We start from the raw sequence: 20,226 nt of genomic DNA, 5'->3' as shown, positions 1-20,226 counted from the left end.
CTCTGAGGGTACCCTCTCCTTTCCTGTCAAGGAGGGGCAGGCCACAGAGCACCCGCCTTCCTGGCTTCTGCCTGGGAGAGGGTCTCTGCCCAGACGAGGAACGCCAGGTGACACAGGATTCCGACCTGTCCCTGTGACGGCAGCCCTGCCTCTGGCCAGGACGTCCGTCACCCACCCCACCTGCTGCTGAGTGCCTGCGTGAGGGCTCGGGAGCGCAGTCGCTGCTCGTAGCCAGGTGGGGGAGACAGACTCCCAGACCCTGAAACCGTGTGTGGAGTGTTGGGACAAACTGAAGTGCTGGGGGGGGGGGGGGCTTTTCCCCTCCTTGTCCTCGACTGGAGAAGGGATGTGAGGGAGGAAGGCAAGTCAGACCTCTTTGTAACTACAGACTCGCCTGGCCTGCAGTCGCACACGGGAGGAGACTGGCGACCCACGAGCAAGCTGCAGAACTCCAAACGCTGGGCACTCGGAAGGAATTTTCTTGGTACCAGTCACAAATGAGAGACATCATAGAAAAGGTTATTCTTTTACTATTTCAAGGAGGTAATACATAGCCCAATGCACCAAAGCACTAGGGAACTAGAGGCAGCAGATGGCCAGAGTTTTTGAGAAGAGCCTTATGCTGCATCTCCAGGCCCCCATCTGCCCACAGCCCACGGCTGCTTATGGAGAGGCCAGACCAGCGACATGGAGCTCGCTGTGACCGTAGCAGTGGACAAGTGAGCCAACTCCTCAAGACCCCACCGACGGAGAAAGGGTTCTTCTGTGAGGGCAGCAGAGGCCCTGCCAGGCTGAACACACCAGGCAGCGCTCAGCCCCGCCCCGGCCAGGTTTACACGGTTACTGCCTCAGCAGCACCCAGCTTATCTAGCGCTTGGTTTTATTTCTCTGAGCCTGGAGTGGGCAGGATGTGAATAAATCCTGAGTCAGAAATTAAGGTGAAAGTCTTTCTTAGTAGTGTTAATACTTGGGGTGAGAGAAGACAACACCATCTCTGAGGAGGGTGGGCTGGGAGTCGGTGGAAGACAGATGGAAACAGACTGGCCACGGGCTGAAGGTGCTGCCTTGCGGTCCTCAGAGGGCCTTTTCAGGGCACCGGGGGGGGGGGGGGGGAGGGGGCGGGGCTGAGTCGGGGGTTGGGGGCTTGGGGCTGCTTCCTCTGGCACAGAGTTGAACTAGAGGTTCATTTTCCACTCATAATTGGCTTCCCGGGTCTAAGTCACCACAAGTGGGGCTGAAGCAAATCCTGCCCACGCACCTGCCCTACCTGGCCTTGGAGATATGTGGTCAGTGCCCAGTGTGGACAGGGAGGGACTCACGTCTCCCGAGACCTTTCTCCTCCCACTCCAGCTCCTTCCCCTTGCAAGTAACCAGGCTGGGAGGGGAGCGCCTCGGGCACCTCTGAGTGAAGTGCCACCATGTTTTTTTCCTGGAAAATTCATTTTGGTGGGACCCAAAGCCCCTGCCTAGGCATGGAGCAGATTTATTTCCACCCACGGAGGCCACCTTCCTGGTGACTTAACGGCGACACAAGGAGGAATCGCAGCAGCGACTCCAGATGCTGTAACCCCCGTAAACATCGTTCACTCCGACGCGACAGTTGCACCGGAGAGCTGCACTGTCCCCACCAACCCTGGCCAGGCCAGAGCGGGCTCAGAGGCCGCGTGGCTGGGGATTTTGGGTTGGACAGGAGTGGGAAGAATTTTTTAAAAACCACACCACTGTGTCCTCTAAACACAGAGCCATCCGTTTTGTTTTGTTTAACAAGAAAGGACAGAGAACCGAGCTTCACAGCGGCCAAGGCTTGTGCAGCACAGAATGCAGTATGTATCGAAATGTATAAACCTTGGTCTGACTGGGGAGGTGGGTGAACACAGAGCTGCGGGACACCATGTCCTCTAGTCAGTGGCAGGCTCTGCTGTTGCCTCATCCTCATGCTCCTCGAAGCCTGGAACTGGCTTCTGCAGAAAGTGCATGGTGGCCTGGATCACCTTATCTGGTCCAATATTGTACACAGGGTGAGTGGGCTGCTGCAAAGAGAAGAACAGATGCCAATTAATCACCCCAGTGGTCCTTGGAAATGTGCACAGCCTCTGCCCATTAAATGCACTTGTAAAAATGTAACATAAGGAATCATCAGAGATGCACTAGGATCTCACAAGGCCCTAATGTTCAACAACAGGGTATTGGTAAAAACATGTTACAGTATGTGGGACACAAAGGAACATTATAGAGCCATTAAAAAACATGCTTTCAAATATTTGACGATATTGGCAAATACTTATATTAAGTGAGGAAAACAGTATGCGTGATATTATCCCAAACTTACTTTTTAAAGTGTTGATAGATGTGATTTATATAAATAGGCAAAAAATGGACATATGCCCAGATAGGAACTGTGACATGACTGTTTTAAATTTTCTTATTTATACTTTTGGGGCTTCCCTGGTGGTGCAGTGGTCGAGAATCTGCCTGCTAATGCAGGGGACACGGGTTCGAGCCCTGGTCTGGGAGGATCTCACATGCTGCAGAGTAACTAGGCCCGTGAGCCACAACTACTAAGCCTGCGCGTCTGGAGCTTGTGCTCCGCAACAAGAGAGGCCACGATAGTGAGAGGCCCCCACACCGCAATGAAGACTGGCCCCCGCTTGCCACAACTAGAGAAAGCCCTCGCACAGAAACGAAGATCCAACACAGCATAAATAAATAAAAATAAATTAATAAACTCCTACCCCCAACATCTAAAAAAAAATTTATTTATACTTTTATATATATTCTAATTATTAAAACAATGAATATGCATCTATATTTATAATCAAGAAAATGGACCACAACCCTGTTACACTTAAGTAAAGGTGTCAGGCCATATATAAATTATTTTATATTATCCCACTGCACCACAGAAACCCAAAATAAACTTTGTTCTCAGACAGGGCACAATCCTAGGCCAGTATTCAGGACTCTTCCACCCTGGGACAATGAAGAAGGGGACATAATTGCAAGAGATTTAAAAAATTTTAAGAAAATACTACATGCGAAAACATAAAAATTCTGATAAACTGAATAGTTTTATAGAACAATACGGATTTTCAAAATTGCTCAAGAAGAAATTCTTTAAAACCTATATGAATAAGTTAAATCAATAACAATTGTTTTTTCTGCTACCACCATTCCCCCCCCAAAAATACCAGGCCTACATGGTTTCTCAAGCAAGTGTTAGCTTACAAGATAATCTCTAACTTATACAAACTTTTCCAAAGAAAAAGTAGAGCAGGAAGACACCCATCTAATTTTATGAGGCTACATTATCCTGAAACACAAACTGGAAAAGAATACAATAAAATAAAACAAAATTTTAGATCAGTCTTTCTCATGAACACACATGCAAAAAATCCTAAATAAAAATACGAGCCAAAAATACCAGCAGAGTGAATCCAGCAGGCGTTAGAACAGCACATACACCCCACACACACTCTATTATCACCAAGCAGGGCTTATCCCGTAACGTCAAGGTCACATCAGAATATGTATTAACAAAACACAACATCAGATTAAAGGAGAAAAGCCAGATGAGGAAAAAGCATTCAATAAAATTTAACATTAGATTATGACTAAAACAAAAAAACAACCCAGTAGACCAGGAACAGAAGGAAACATCCTTAACCTGATATGAAATGTTTACCAGAACCTCACAGTAAGCATCCTCCTTAATGATGGAATTATAGAAACCTTCCCATTACAATCAGAACACTTTCTATTACCACCTCCAGTCAACACTCCATGGGGGTTTTAGCCAACATTACAAGGCAAGAAAAGACAGAAAATTCTTAAGAATCAGGAAGGAAAAAAGCAAAACTCCTTACTTGAAGATGACATTACATTCTAAATAAGAAATCCAAGAGATTCTATAGACAAACTATTACAACTATCAAGAGAATTCAGAGGGAATTCCCTGGCGGTCCAGTGGTTAGGACTCCACACTTCCACTGCAGGGGGCCGGGTTCAATCCCTGGTCAGGGAACTAAGATCCCGCAAGCTACGCAGAGCAGCCAAAAAAAAAAAAAAAAAGAATTCAGCAAGGCTGCTGGGTGCAAAATTAAACTATAATTATCAATAGCATTTCTATACATTAGTAACAACCAATTACAAAATAAAATGGAAAAAAATATTCCAGTCACAATAGACACAAAAACTATAAATTTCTTAGACATAAGTCTAACAAAAGATGTGTTAGTCCTTTAGGGAGAAAATGATAAAAGACCATTAAAAGAAACGTAAAAAGTCTGAAGAATTGTGTTTATAAATGGGAAGCCTGAATGTTAAAGTCAGTTCCCTCCCATTAATCTTACATTCAATGTAATTCTAATAAAAATTCGACTAGTTTTTTTTGTGTGTGTCACTTGATAAGCTGATCCTAAAATGCACAGGAAATCCTAAAATGCAGAAGGCAAAGAATATCCAAAGCAGTTTTGAAGAAAAAGAATGAGGCAGGTAGGTGAGACTTGCTTACCTGCATTTAAGATTTGCTTAAGACAGCAAAGATAACAAACAGACCAATGGAACTGTATGTCCAGAAACAGTCACCGCATATACAGAAACTTGAGTATGTGACACACACGTGACACACATCAATAGGAAAGGTTGTAAACTTCAATAAATGGTGCTGGTCAACTGGTTAACCAAAATGGGAAAAAGATAAAATTATATCCCACTACAGACGGAAATCAATTCCAAGAGAATTAGATGGGATAAGCAAAACTTTAAATTGTTTAGAAGAAAATATATTTATGACCTCAGGGTACGAAAAGATTTCTTAAGTAACGCTCCCCCCCCCAAAAAAAAGCCTCAAAAACCGAAAAGGCAAATAAAATTATTCACTTTAGAGTTAAAATCTTCTATTCAACAAAAACACTAAAAACAAAGTGAAACGACAAGTCACAAACTGGAAGAGATTCACCACACACAAACCACTGACAAAGGGTTAGTATCAAGAACACACAAAGAACTCCTACTACATAAGAAAAGAGCAAACAAAATTACAAATCAATACGAAAATGAGCAAAGGATAGGAGCTGGCTGGCAGTTCACAGAAGACATAACACAATGGCCAACAAACGTTTGAAAAGATGCTCAGCCTCACCAGTAATCAGGGAAATGCAAAACAAAACTGAGACACCATTTCACATCTGTCAAGCTGGCAGAAAGGAAAAGTCTGACTGGAGCAACTCATCTTGGTGCCACGTGAGCATTAAATAACCCAAGCACACAGGGGCGAGGTTCAGGGCCATCTGGTGAGGATGAAGGTGTATCTCTCTCAGAAACTGTAACTCGAGAATGTTCACTGCAACACCTTGTGTAATAGCACAATCTGAAACCATCTCAGTGTTAACCAACAGGAGACTAGAAAATTAAACTGGGGTACACTTAGACAAGGGGATATCGTACAGGAGTGAAGGCGACACTTAGACAAGGGGACCCCGTACAGGAGTGAAGGCGACACTTAGACAAGGGGATACCGTACAGGAGTGAAGGTGACACTTAGACAAGGGGATACCGTACAGGAGTGAAGATGAATAAACTAGAGCAACACATATGAAGACGACTAAGCCTCAAAAGGGTAATGGTCAGTGAGAAAAGTGATGCAGAATAAATGGTGGGGTAGATACTGTTATAAAACATTTGAAAACATACAAAACAACTCTCTATATAGTTTGTGGATACATACCTATGTAGTAATGGCAAAAAAACATTTGCAGGCATAATAAATGTCAAATTTAGGACGGAGCTACGCTGAGGAAGGAGGGAGGGAAAAGAACGGAAGAGGGTTGCATAGGAGGCAAATACTTGAAAGAGCTGAAGGGTTGTTACTTGGATTTTCTCAATTACTAGTGAGGCTGAGCATCTTTTCATCCACCTACTGGCCATTTGTGTTTCTTCTGTTGGAATATTTCATGACAATCTGCACAGGCCCCATCATCTGACAGCTGCAGACAGTCTTAGCCGGAGATGAGTCTCCGGATCGTGACTAGGCTCACAAGCATCTCCTGCGGCCAGGCTGGCCTGGGGCTGGATGCCGTGGTGAACAGCTCGCCCGCACGGGGCTGACAGTATTTGAGGGAAGCAGATAAAATCCAGTTAAACACACGCATGACAAATCGTGCTGGTGCTATGAAGGGCACAAACCAGGCTCTGGCAGAGTGTTTCGGGGCATCTCATTTACAGAAGGTGGTCTGAGAGGGCTTCTCCGGAGGGATGGCCGCAAGCGGAGAGCTCCAGAAGACAGTCAGCCACATGGGGAGGGCTGCTGGCTGCAGATGCAGAAACTCGCTACCTCTGAGCCAGCTTCCTGGGAGATGGGAACTAACGACAAGTGGTCTGGGTCCTAGGCTGTGGGACAAAGGCACAAACCCTCTACCACAGGTTGGACCCTCGCCTGGAACCTCGAGTTTGCCAGCCAGATGCTCATGAATGGAGATCGAGCTGCAGACAGAGGGTGGGGACAGTGAGTTCACCAGCCCGTCCATGTCCTCCTGCAGCCGGTTCTGCAGGCCAAGAGCGGGTGCTATGCTCTCCTGCCAGCCCCATCCTGGGGGCCCCGTGGAGAAGCAGTGGTGAGCCCCCCAGCCCACCTTACCAGGGCGTTTTCGGGCACACCCAGGACCACATCGTGCAACATGGCTCCACTGCCGAAGTGCTGGGCTATGGACAGTCCGCTCAGGCAGTAGCAGGTGTGGTAGAAGTCCCGGGACCTGGAAGGATGGGGCGACTCTCAGCAGGCGTCCTCTGCTCCCCACCGGCCCCAGCACAGCCTCTGACAACAAGGCCACCGCACAGACGCAGAGGCCCGGGGAGCGCTCACGCGTCCCATCCCACCCTCCACGCACCTCGAAGCCTGGCTTCCCCCAGCAGCATTTTTCAGAGCCCCATCCTTCCGCCCTGCTTGATAGCAGGAACTGTAACCTTACAGTCAGTCCTGTCAGCTGTCTTCCGGAAAGGGCTCTCCAGGGTAGTGCTGGCTAAATTAATATAGTTTTTTTTTTTTTAAAAATCTCACATCAAAATTTCTAGGAATGGGCCAAATTCTTCCTGATAAATTGCTGGGGACTGGCCTTCAGCTGGACCAGGATGCAGGGGCAGCAGGGTGTGTGTGTGCTGGGGGAGTGGGGAGTGAGCAGCAAAGGCAACAGGACTTGACTGGTTTCCCCTTTTCTTTCAGTATGGCACCTAAAGGTATTGAATCTACTCGGTAATAGTCGCCTTGATTATAGTCTCTGTTTATGACACTCAGGAGTTTTAAAATCCTGTATCCTCTTCTATTTAAATCAGTTTGGTTAAATAAGAGGAGGGGCTTCCCTGGTGGCGCAGTGGTTAAGAATCTGCCTGCCAATACAGGGGACACGGGTTTGAGCCCTGGTCCAGGAAGATCCCACATGCTGTGGAGCAACTAAGCCTGTGCGCCACATCTACTGAGCCTGTGCTCTAGAGCCTGTAAGCCACAGCTACTGAGCCTATGCTCCAGAGCCCACGAGCCACAACTACTGAGCCTGGATGCCACAAGTACTGAGCCTGTGCTCTGGAGCCCACAAGCTACAACTACTGAGCCTATGCTCTAGAGCCCACGCGCCACAACTACTGAGCCTGCGTGACACAACTACTGAGCCTGTGCTCTAGAGCCCACGAGCCACAACTACTGAGCCTGTGTGCCACAACTACTGAGCCTGTGCTCTAGAGCCCGTGAGCCACAGCTACTGAGCCCGTGAGCCACAACTACTGAAGCCCACATGCCTAGAGCCTGTGCTCCGCAACAAGAGAAGCCACCACACCACAACGAAGAGTAGCCCCCTCTCCACAACTAGAGAAAGCCTGCGCGCAGCAACGAAGACCCAACGCAGCCAAAGATAAATAAATAAAATAAATAAATTTATAAAAAAATAAATAAAAATTTAAAAGAGGAAAGAAGAGCTACCAACACAGCAATCTGTTTACCTAACTGGAGAGGGGGTGCAAGTCAGCTGGGTAAAAAGGAGAGCACTGGAGGGGCCAGGATGGATGGACGGCACTGGATGGGGGTGCTCCCAGCTGGGCTGCTTCCTCCCATGCCACACGTGCACTAAGCAGCAACACGGAAAGGCCCACCCCGTCCGGCTCTGAGTAGGCCTGAGGTGCTCACCCCTCTCTCCCCGCCCCGCCCCTCCCTCCCCAGAGGCAAGGCACTCACTTGCCAGGTTTATCCAGAAGCCCCCCGGTGGGGCACTGGCAGCACATAAGAATGTACTCCTGCAGGGCCTGCTGATGAAACATCCAGCGGCTCATGCTGAGGGCAGGGTCACCTAGAGGAGACAAAGGATCAGTATGGGCTGGAGCCTAGGAGAAGCCCAGCAAAGGATCAATGACTTCTTTGTATTTTAGGATCCATTAGGAACTGTCAGGGTTTCCCTCTATTCTCCTTGGACTAATCTTGAAAACTACATTCTTGGGACACTTGATTTCTCACCCAAGTCCCGAGACACGTCCCTTCTCCTGAACCTTGAAGAGTCAAAGAGCAGCAGGTCAGAGCGGCACTTGGCTTTACTTGAAGTGTCCCCTTACCCTGGATGACCACCCTAAACCATGTCCCTTGCAGGCATGGACAAACTGTTTAGCTCAGCTTACCAGACTGACCTCTGCTACTGCTCCTGACTTGGTTCACAATTCCTTTCCCTGGGCTTCTTAAGACATTTCCTCCAGTGCATCTCTGAAACTTGTTAACCAGACTCTAATTAGCCAAGAGAACTCTAATGGGGTAATAATGTCTGTTTCTTCTATTGATACTTGTCTTAGCCTGGATTTAGTCTATCTCTAAAGGGAATTCTCCAACTAGCGCTTTGGCTCAAAAAATTTCCCTAAGAAGCATTCTAATAACCACCCTCCTGCATCATATAATATGATAGCCCAAGCAGAAACTGACAATTCTGGTGATAATATTAAAGTAGGGCCAATCAGCAGTCAGAGACCCCTGTGGACCACTCGGTTATCAAGGGTGGAGGAGGGACAAACAATCAATAGATAGATGTGCACGGAAACATTTATGTGGGAATACACATATAGAATGTGCATTAAGTCTCTGGTTAATTTTATACTTTGAGACCTGGGCTACAAAGGTAGCAAACAATCTGTAAGTGACAACCGAAAGCTAATTTTTCTTCCAGTCTTTTTGTGTTTCTATGCGTTTTTCTATATAGGTATGATAATTTTGTATCTTACGTTTTTCATTTAACCCTACAGGCATACATTTTTCTGTTCTGCTACATAATCTTCATGACCATCATTCTAAAGAGCCATACAGCATTTCATAAAGTGGACGCAAAAGGTAATGGCATCAATATAGGCTCTGGATCCAAACTCTCATATATATGAGTAGAGAATCTTCTGTGGTAAAAATTCATCAAAGTTTATAGTAAATGTGGTATATAAAGAGAATATGTAGGCAAAATAGTTAATTTTGGAATATTTATATACATAGAATACTATAGAAAATAATCATTTTTAGATTTCTTAAATGAGAGATGGGAGGAGAGATGGGTGCAGTTGGAAAGTGATCGCCGTCTCCTGGGTTGAGCACTGGATGAGGTGCATGGTCAGCTGATGTTTGGGGGCCACATGCAAAAACCACTCATCTTCAACACCCGAGTCCCGCCCTGCCCCTGAGATGCTCACACTAGAAGAGGCACATGGGAACTGAGCCCAAGGAAGGAGGAGCACTTTCAGGTCCCCCCTCTCATGCTCAGCCTGGCACACAGGCTTACTGAAGGAAGCGCTCACACTATTTTAATTACTTTCCTCTTTGTTCTTTCTCCACCTGTGAGCACAGTGGACTCTGTAGGAGATACATACATATATGATGAGACTTCACTCTATCTTGTTTCCAAGGTTGTTTCCAGTTCCTTGCAATCATAAAAAATGCCGCAATAAACATCTTTGTGAATCTCCTCTATGTCTAGGATTATTTTCTTCAAGTAGATTCACAGGAGTGGAGTGATTCAGTTAAAGGGAATAAACATTTTTAAGGCTTTTAATAGATACTGATAAACTGCTTTAAGACTTTATATAGCTGACAGCAAAATTTAAGATTTTCCTGTACTACCTCTAGCACTGGTTACTTTGAAAAAAAAGTTCTCAGCAATTAAAATGTTATAAAGAAACAGTACCTGATCATTTGTTTTGATGTGCATGCCTTTAGTTACTAATTAGGGTAAACTGTTCCCCTAACTTTTGCTTACTAGTTCTATTTCCTTTTGAGAGTGTCTGTCCTTTTGTCCTCTGAGATCCAAGAGTCAATTTTATTAATCTAGCTTTTTACTATATTTATTCTTTATCTGTATCATATGGTATACCTATTTCTCCCTTTTGGTTCTACTTTTTTGGTTATATGGGTTTTTTTAATTGCATAAATATAGTTTACACATATGCTGTAATCACAGTGTTGATTTTTTCCTTTGTGATTTCTTATTTTAAGAAGCACATTTAATGGGTACAGGGATTTGGGCAGGCGGTGACGAAAACTCTAAAATTGATTATAGTGATGGTTGCACAACTCTGAATACACTAAAAACTACTGAACTGTACACTTTAAATGGGTAAATTGTTCAGTATGTGAATTACAGCTCAACAAAGCTGTTATTTTTAAAAGCATATTTACTAAACTTTAGGGTAACTGCATTAAACATCTGTACAAAATATACCTTTACTTCATATCCTAGAAGAAATAAAAGACTGTTACCTTAAGATAAATGATAACCTATCGCTAAAATTGGAATCTGAAAAGAAAATGCTATGTTTATTATTAAAAAGATTACAGAGTGTTTCAGTTACCCCCTACATTATTGAAGTCTAAAGGCTCAAAGTTCATAAACTTGACAAGGAACTTCCTGAGATCTTGAATTTGCACATCAACATACATAATTATGGTGAGATGAAGGGAGATATGATTACAGGCTGATAACTGTGCACTGGAGTCGGCCTTTTAAACCCTTTACATCTCTCCCTTAAAATACAGATCCCCATTATAATGTCGTTTTGCATTTCAAAGGTTCCTTTTATCTGAGAAATCAAAAGTTTTTCAAACAGTAACTGACAGGTACAGCCACATGTAGCTCAATTTCACAGGTGGACAAATAAAGCCTGTGGTACATCCCAAAGAACATGGCAGCGACTAGTAACTATCAATCCAAACACAAAGGCCTGCTGCTATCCTACTGCTCCACAAAAACAAACTGACTCACTAATTTAGTCAGCATTTGATATTTTAAAGATATTAATAGCAACTTGTTCTTGTACTCAAATACCGTCTTCTATACGTAAGGCAGCCACCGCATGGACTACGGAAGAGATAGGGATTGGCCTGGGTTCATGTGCTACAGTTGCTGGTCCCATGTCATCTTTTTAGTTATCAGTATGATCATCATCATCACCTTTTAAAAATGTATTTGTTCACTTACTAAAATAAAAGTAGTAACACATATGGTAAAAAAAAAAAAAAAGAAAAAGAAAAAAAAAAAGCAGCCTACAGTACAATAGGAAAAGTACATTTCCCTCTCTCCATCTCCTACCCCTCTCCCAAAGGTACCCATTGTTAAAGGGAAGTTGTGTATACTTCCAGGAAAGCTGGGTGGATGCCAGCCTGTGTGCACACAGACAGACTGTTCTCGGCCTGGCCTGGCCTTTGACACTTTCCATTGTGTCCTGGAGAGCTTTCCACGTGAGCCCATTGTAATGCAGCTACTGTATGAAGAGATCATAATTTATTTAATTGTTAGCCTTTTGATGGGCAGTTGGGTTGTTTGCTATTAAAACTCCACTTCAACACACATCCCTTGCAATGTCTGTGCAGGTAAATTCCTGCCAGCGTCCTCACTGGGTTTAAATAATTTAAACTGATGTCTCCAAACTACCCTCCAAAAAATGATGCACCTATTTACACACCCTCTAACAGTGAAAAACAGGGTCCCACTGTTTTTATTTGCATTTCCTTAACTATCACCTTTTCATCTGATTAATGGCCATCTACAGATGGCAGGGCTCTGATACCATGATAGGTGGCAATCAGGTATTATAAAGCAAGTCACTTACCCATGTTTTACTTTGTTTCCTCACCTGTAAAATGGGAATAATGATAGAACCTGTTTCTTTTTCTTTTTCTTTTTTTTGGCCATGCAGCTTGCGGTATGTCAGTTCCCCGACCAGGGATTGAACCTGGGCCACAGCAGTGAAACCCCGGAATCCTAACTACTCGGCCACCAGGGAGTTCCCAGACAGTATTTGTTTCATAGGGCTGTTTGGAGGATCAAATGAGAAAATACATGTGTAATACTCAGTTCTGCCCCTGGCTTGCGGTGAGCACGTGGTAAGTCTCAGTAGTTGTAGCAGCTGTAGTAGAAGTTATAATAATATCAGTTCTTTTTCTGTCTGTTCTGAACCTGTCTGTTCAGATCCTCTGCCTGTTTTTCAGTTGGGTTGTTCATGTTTCTTACTGCTTGGTATGACTTTCTCAAATGAAATTAAGCTCTTCATCATTTATCCAAATATTTTCCCCACCTTGCTACTAGTTTTGTTTATAGAATTTCTCTTTTGTAGAATAACTTTTGTTGTTCTCATTTATGGAAGAAAGATATATTACTGTAGAAAAATTAGAAAATAGAAGTAAAAAACAAAGAAAACAGGGCTTCGCTGGTGGCGCAGTGGTTGAGAGTCAGCCTGCCAGTGCAGGGGACGTGGGTTCGTGCCCCAGTCCGGGAAGATCCCACATGCCGCAGAGCAGCTAGGTCCATGAGCCATGACCGCTGAGCCTGCGCGTCCGGAGCCTGTGCTCCACAACGGGAGAGGCCACAACAGTGAGAGGCCCGCGTACCGCAAAAAAAGAAAAAAAAAAAAAAAGAAAACAAATATCACCTGTCATTTCACAACCCAGATACCTTCCATTAATTTTTTGGAGTCAACTCTTCACTGAAAATGGAATTACATACATACTGCTTTGAAACCTAACTTTGATCACAGTATATTGTGAATATCGTTCTACGTCGCATCTCCTTTTGACTCCTAATGTCAGCATTTTGCCCACCACTCAAAACACTCCCGTCTTCCGGAGCCCTGCCTAGTCCAGGTCCACTGTTTGCTGAGACATGAGCTTCGGGCCTAACATGGGCCTCCTTCCAGGCAGTGAAAAAAGCTGGAAGCACCAAGATTCACAGGCAACTAACTTTTCCCACAGGCAGAGCTTTGAATGTGACTAATCCTCCAGAACATGCACTACGATAAACAAAATGTGAACCAGGGCCCCCTTGAAGACTTTGGCAGGTAGCCCTTCTGTTACGCTCTCACTAGATTTTCCTGGCAGCTGCAGAATGACTGCATCTTAATCCTGCCAGGGACAGGTTTGTGAAAGGCTGACGGTGTGACCCAGAGGCTTGACCTCACCAGTTCCAAACAAAGAGATCACTAAAACCCCAAGTTATTTCTGTTTTGAAATGCCGGACTCTCGGGGGACTTCTGACTTCCCTACTACAGTGTTCAGCCAGAGATCGTGCAGGTTCCAGAGTCAGGGGACGTATCTCAGCTGAGACATATCTCAGCACCCTGAAACCCTGAAGCTGAAAGCCCGGGGGCTCCAAGCCAAGGACTCTCAGGACAGACCGCGACGGGGAGGATGGGGCGATGGGGAGACAGGACAGAGGCTCTGCTGACTTCAGTTCGGTACCCAAAGTGGCCACAACTTAAATGAAATTAAGAAACGAAAGAAAGGGGCTCAGAAAAAAACAGCCAAACAAGAAGAAAACGTGTGTGGGGCAGGGCGGGGGTGGGATGGGTGGGGGTCGGGGGCAGCAGAAAAGATTCTCATCTTCTACATTTGAGCAATGAATAACCCAACTACTAAGTCCAAAGAAAAGCTTCCCTCTGGGCCAAGGGATCTCATTCCAAGACCAGATCTGCGCCCAGCAGGGCCTCCAGACCTCCCCTCTCCCACTGGTTTCCTCAAGACACCCTGTTCTCACATAAAATAAATGAAAATGATGATTCCGGAGGCAGCCGGTGGCCTGAGATGTCGAGAGGTAACAAGGGAAGGCTCCCAGAAGTTTGCTCTCTAGCTCACTGCTTGGACCTGCATTCCCATCTGAGGCTCCACAGAGATGAACCCAGGTCTCTCCACTCCAGTGGTGCGGGGCAGGGGGGACAAACCCGCATCCAGGATTCTTCGGTGAATCGAAAATACAACACTTCTAATGGCGGCAACCACGCAGCCAGCCCGCCATGGTGGGTCTTTGCTCCAGGGGTTCTGGTTCTCTGCCCGCTTACGCAACTGCCTTTCTGTCACTGCTGTGACCATGTGCGTAGTGTGGGTTTTCAGTTCTGACGTGACACATAGAGAGTTCTGCACCGGAAACTGCGGCTTCACACGGAGTTGAGGTGGTGGTCACCGTGGAGCCAGGCCCCTGCCTCCCCCTAGCCATAGCCAGAGTGAAGCAGCAGTGGCCCCTAAACCACTGGGATGGAATCCTAGCTTGAGGCGGGAAGGTCCACACTGGGCACCTCAAAATCCAGGACAGACAGCCTATTTCAACCCCTCTAACAGAGCGCCCTGGCCTCCGACTCGGTCAGCAACTGAGGGGAGTCACCCAACCCTGCCTCCAGCCCCTGGGCTCACCTTGGGCGTGCAGGGCACGGTGGAGCAGAGGCAGGAGCCCCGCCTGCCAGAAGGAGTAGCAGCCGTCCACCAGCTTGTTGCAGCGGCCCTGAAATCCACCTTCAAACCGCATCTGCCGGCTTGTCACCCATTGCTGAGCGTGAGACAGAGAAGGGAGAGGCAGCTGTAGGTTAAAAGAGGCACAAAATCCAGCAAGCCCAGATCCCCAGAGGCCAATCTGGGAGGGAGGGGTCCCGTCTCTTGGCTTCCTGGCACCCGAGTTGTGGTGCTTTGGCCTCGGACTTCCTCACCCTCACTGCCGCAGACTACAGTGCAACATCTGGTCCAACCCTCTTGAGGCAACCAGCATGAATCTCTGCTTAGGGCCTAACAGACAACTAACCACCTTTTCCCAGGTTCCAAGTGGGTTCTGGTGCTGAGAGAACAAGTGCGCCAAATTGGCCTGACAGGAAACCTGCAAGCATCTTTTTTTTTTTTTTTTTTTTTTTTTTGAGATACGCGGGCCGCTCACTGTTGTAGCCTCTCCCATTGCGGAGCACAGGCTCTGGACGCACAGGTTCAGTGGCCATGGCTCATGGGCCCAGCCGCTCCATGGCATGTGGGATCTTCCCAGACCGGGGCACGAACCCGTGTCCCCTGCATCGGCAGGCGGACTCTCAACCACTGCGCCACCAGGGAAGCTCAAGCATCTCTTAATAAATAAGGTGTAACTAGGAAGTTTAAGGCCAGACCACCAATGGCTCATTTCTATTCACTTTCCCTGCTCGGGGAAGTTTATTAAAAGCAGATAAATGGAATTTTGTGCTACAAGTCATCAGATGATCTCAAACTACTCTTGACTTTTACTTGGCACCTGAGGAAATTCATCCAAGATTTCTTAGCATGGCCCTTGTCCCTCGCACGACTGGGGGCAGAAGCCGTTAGCCCTGATGAACGAGGATGGCTCTGTGTGGTCTAGCCTCTCTGCTATCCCAGGGGAAACCTGCTGGCTGACAGAAGAAAAGAGTTTACTTTGAACCTGTAAGATGGCTCTTGGTGTCACTCGGTGGTCACACGTGATGCATACTTATCTCCAAGTTTTCTAAACACACTCTACTATGAATATGGAGATGGTGAAGGGTTTGGCCTGGAGGCCGAGCAGATAATATCTCCACTTCCCTCCCAGCCCCCCAAGGCAGTTCCAGCCACCTGCCAGCGACTCACGGAGCAGCCTCACCAAACGGAAAGGTACAGAGTACGGTATTTCCCCTGTACCTACGTTCTTACTAGACTGAGTTCCTGAAAGGAGTCACTAAGGACCCTCTTCAGAAGGAGTCCAGCCCTCCTTTAATTAATAACTGTAGACTTTAGATTATATCCCTGTTCAAAGTAACACCCACCCATAGAGAGTCACAATCCAAAATTCTTAAAAAGACAGAAAAACTGCACTGCAGGTGCAGGCACTAATATATCCCCAGTCAGTCTTAAATGAACCAGCACTTTAGGACTGATGCCATTTAATGAAAGCAGGCGAAGCATTACTCGAGAAAACAGCCACTACAGCACGGAGTCCATTCTTCACTTTAACTTACCCCACAGATTACGTGTTTCTAACCTAGACTAATTATTTCTTTCTAGTGCCTAAGTCCATGGATTTATTCTGTTTCCCTTGCCTATATGAATTCATAAAATCCTTCAAATATGGGTCCTAGTTCTCCCAGAGCGAACAGAGGGGAGGGAGTAGTTTGGATAAGAAGGTCGCACCTACTATGTACCAGGCTGTTTATACCTGTTCTCACCTTTGACCTTCAAAGAACTGTTACTTCTACCTTACAGAGAAAAAAAATTGTAGTTAAAACAGACTAGACCATTTTCCCAAGGTCATATGGCTGTGAAGTGGCACAGACAGGGTTCAAATCCAGAACACTGTTATTGTAACTGAGGCATCTGCTTATTCCTTATTTCTGCCTGGGAGATGGAGCTTTTATGTTTCACGCCTTGTTGGTGAGCAGTTTTCAAAATGTCTGATAAACTCGAAGTCTGTGCACAAAGTTGGCCATTTTGGCATACACCTTCAAGGCTGTAAGAACCTTCAAGAAGAGTATGCTATAGGAGGCTTCCTAAAGGTAAGGACAAAATGCTGCTGGTCATATCTGTATAGAGTATAATAGAAACTGTCTTGGAAGCTCAAGATGGGTGTCACAATGGTTCCTATGATGGGAACCTGACATCTGAACTTGGGGAGAGGAGATGAATATCAGTTGTAGCTGGTTTGCTTTGAGGTCATGGTGAGGGAATAAATGCTTCCCCAAAGATAGCTCCTTTGTGGCTCTGTGTGTGTGTGTGTTTATGTACTAGGCCTCCAATGATAATTTAGCTATAATCTAACAAGTCCCTGAAGCTGACTGTGCTCTGAGTTCAATCTGAATATTGGGCAGGAGCTTGGAGCCTGGACCACCTTCTCTGTGCATTACCCGGCTGTGCCTAGCTCATGTAAAGGTAGTTACTAAACGTGCACATAGTGCAGCAGGTAATAAAAGCTCAGCTTCAAAATGCCTCAAAGCTCTTCTCATAATTTCATCTCCCAGGAGAATCTTTCTAAGGCACATGATAACCTCTAATTTTAAGAGGCTGAAGCTATACTTCTCTTTGAAGTAGGAGGAAGGTACTCTGGCCCATACCAGATGTCTGAGGGATTCAAGAAGCCTCTGGAATTGGTCTAACACACTGTACAGAAAGTTCAGAGCAGGAAGATGGAAAGGCAGGAAGAAGGGAACTGAAACTGAGCACAGATGTTCACCCCTTGCACTTTCTTGGTACAGTGCTGAGCACTCCAACAACGGCATCTGGAGCTTCGTTGCAGGACTGTTAGTTCACAGCTCCAGGCAGGAACTGTTAGCCCTTCCCACAGCCAACCGTCCCTTAAGCCGGCATGCCTGAGCAGTCACATCTCAGGGGCCTGGGGCCTGAGAGGAAGACGGATCACCAAGTACTTACTAATAAGCTCTTCAAGTTCAAGAAGCGTTCCTTCTTGAGGATGACCAGTGCAGCCAGGCCACAGAAGGTATAGCCACCGTGGGCTTCCATCCCTGGCACCCCGCCAATTCCACCTTCCCAATTCTGACACCTGGAAGGAGATTGAGAAAAGCAGACTGAGTGTCAACCAATGAGCACAAGTGCAGGACCACCCTCGATGGCAAAGGATGAGTTTGCTTAGTTTAATGCAACTATATTCAATAGCTGTAACTATATTCAATATCTTGTAATAAACTATAATGGAAAAGAATATGAAAAAGAATATATATATAAAACTGAATCGGGGCTTCCCTGGTGGCGCAGTGGTTGAGAGTCCGCCTGCCGATGCAGGGGACACGGGTTCGTGCCCCTATCCCGGAGGATCCCACATGCCGCGCAGCGGCTGGGCCCGCGAGCCATGGCCGCGGAGCCTGTGTGTCCGGAGCCTGTGCTCCGCAACGGGAGAGGCCACAGCAGTGAGAGGCCCGCGTTACAGCAAAAAAAAAAAACTGAATCACTTTGTTGTACACCAGAAACTAACACAACATTATAAATCAACTATACTTCTATTAAAAAAACAAACAACATTGCAACTATGAATGGAAAGATGCTAATTAACTTTTAGAAATGCCTTTTCCTCAAAAAAAAAAAAAAAAGGAAACTCAGACATAGTCTACTAATGTAACAAACAGTACCACAAGTCATTACTTTTTGGAAAAAGTTATAAAATCATGCGTATAGTGTGATAACCATCAGGTTAAAATAAAATTGAAAAATAATTGCTAATTCTGGTTATCTTTTAGTACAGGTCTATTGCTGTTATTTTTCCTCTTTATTTTTCTGTATTTTCAAAAAGTTTCTATAGTGAAAATACATACTTTTATAACTATTCAAAGTAAACTTATTTTTTTAATTACAATTTCCTACAATTTCAAATTACTTTATTATCATAATAATTATTTGGGATTAGACTATATATTTAAGAGTATATTTTCTAGTAAAAAACATGAGTAATCTTTGGCTCAGCAATATAGGGTCATTTCTAGGAATTAATCTTATAAAGTAAGTAAGAAATGTGTTCAAAAATCAGATTGTAAGAATGTTTACTGTATTCCCATTTATAACAGTGAAATATTAGAAACAACTCAGAAGCTCAACAGTAAGGGACTCGCTATATAAATTATGGTATATCCATATAACAGAATACTACACAGTCATTTAAAATAATGCTACAGAAGTATAGTTTAAAATGTTCCAAATACATTACATGAAAAAGTTATAAAATGATAATATACTGCATGATTTTTCTGGAATTCTGGAAACGTCTACAGCAAATGAGTGGTTAGTGGTGGATTACAAGCAGTTAGATTTTCTTTTTGCTTGTTTATAATAAACATGTTTTATCTGTGAAATAAGAGATTTTCTTTTCAGTATATTTTCATATAACATAGAACTTTACTTCCAATGATCTACAGGTATGTACATAGTCACACTCCCTCCAGGTGTGTCTGCCTCACAAATCCTGACAGGTGCACAGGCGGATGAGCACTTAATCCAACTTCTGGGTAGAAGAGAAAGGAACCTGCAACACCTCCTGTCTTCCAGGTACCTCTCATTAAAGGAGAGGCCTTGGGAACTCAGAGGCCCTTTTCAAAGAGGCCCAAGGCCCAGGGAGATCACAGCAGAGTGCAGAGTCAAGAACTGGCTACCATCCCCTGAACAGATTCTTCAGCATCCTCTATCCCCTAACCCCACCACCACCCAAAGACACACAATCCAAGTTTTCTTTCCAGTGCATTTGGCTTCATGGAGCATAGGAACAGCTCAAGTTTGAAAGGTCTGATGAGTGAAGAACATGCAAGGGACCTCTGAATTTTTTTTTTCTTAACTTACCTTTAAAAATGTTTTCTGAGTTAAAAAAATAATAAAACAGTATAAAAGAATAAACAATAAAAAGTTACAACTCCTGCTGAGCCTGGCCTCCTAGTTCCTCTCACCAGATGAGTTTCTATGTCTCAGTCTCTCCTTCTCTCCACACATACACACATGCACACACACACAATATACATTTATTTACATATTCCACTTTCCATCCCTTTGTTTTTACATGCATGAGAGCAATTTAGTAAAATTCTTTGGGAGTATCTTCTAGTTAAATATAACTGATTGAACACAAGAGTCCAGTAAAATGAAAGTAAAGGAATTTTAAAAAAGGATAAACCCACAAGGGTAAAGAGAATAGGAGAGGATATAAATACAGACAGGCGATAACAAAATTGTGAAAGCTGGAAAAGGAGAGAGGTAAGACGTAACTGACTTAACAGAACCGAGAAACCTACACCAGCCCTGGGAGGAAAGGAGGAAAGAAGAAATAGAAAGCAAGGTGATATGTTCCGATGACAAGCCGGGGGACACAAGGTACCCCTAAAGTGGGATGAGTTTGAACCAAGTTGACTGGTGGTAAATTTATAAGAGAATCAGCTATACCTCCAGGTACCCAGCAGAAGATGGGAGGTTTCAGGCGCTGAATGAAGAGGAACTGAATTCCAGGATTT

General features: G+C 45.0%; 1 protein-coding gene across 2 annotated transcripts in view; it reads right to left on the bottom strand.

The window, feature by feature from the left end:
* Nucleotides 1-512: 512 nt before the first annotated feature.
* The window catches only part of FNTB (farnesyltransferase, CAAX box, subunit beta), an 80,367-nt gene continuing 60,653 nt past the window's right edge, over nt 513-20,226 (bottom strand). Inside the window, exons 8-12 of one of the 2 annotated variants that reach the window (XM_081229964.1) lie at nt 17,654-17,783; nt 14,678-14,810; nt 8,219-8,330; nt 6,635-6,749; nt 513-2,030 (exon numbers count right to left, since the gene is read on the bottom strand). In XM_081229964.1, coding sequence (XP_081086090.1) covers nt 1,899-2,030; nt 6,635-6,749; nt 8,219-8,330; nt 14,678-14,810; nt 17,654-17,783 — 622 coding nt within the window. In that variant the 3' untranslated portion in view covers nt 513-1,898. The remainder of the gene's footprint in view (nt 2,031-6,634; nt 6,750-8,218; nt 8,331-14,677; nt 14,811-17,653; nt 17,784-20,226) is intronic. The other variant, XM_081229965.1, reaches the window with a different exon arrangement.

This window comes from Mesoplodon bidens (assembly GCF_964165515.1).
Source record: "Mesoplodon bidens genome assembly, chromosome: 3".
Lineage (NCBI taxonomy): Eukaryota > Metazoa > Chordata > Mammalia > Artiodactyla > Ziphiidae > Mesoplodon > Mesoplodon bidens.
This window is presented reverse-complemented; position numbering and strand designations above follow the sequence as displayed.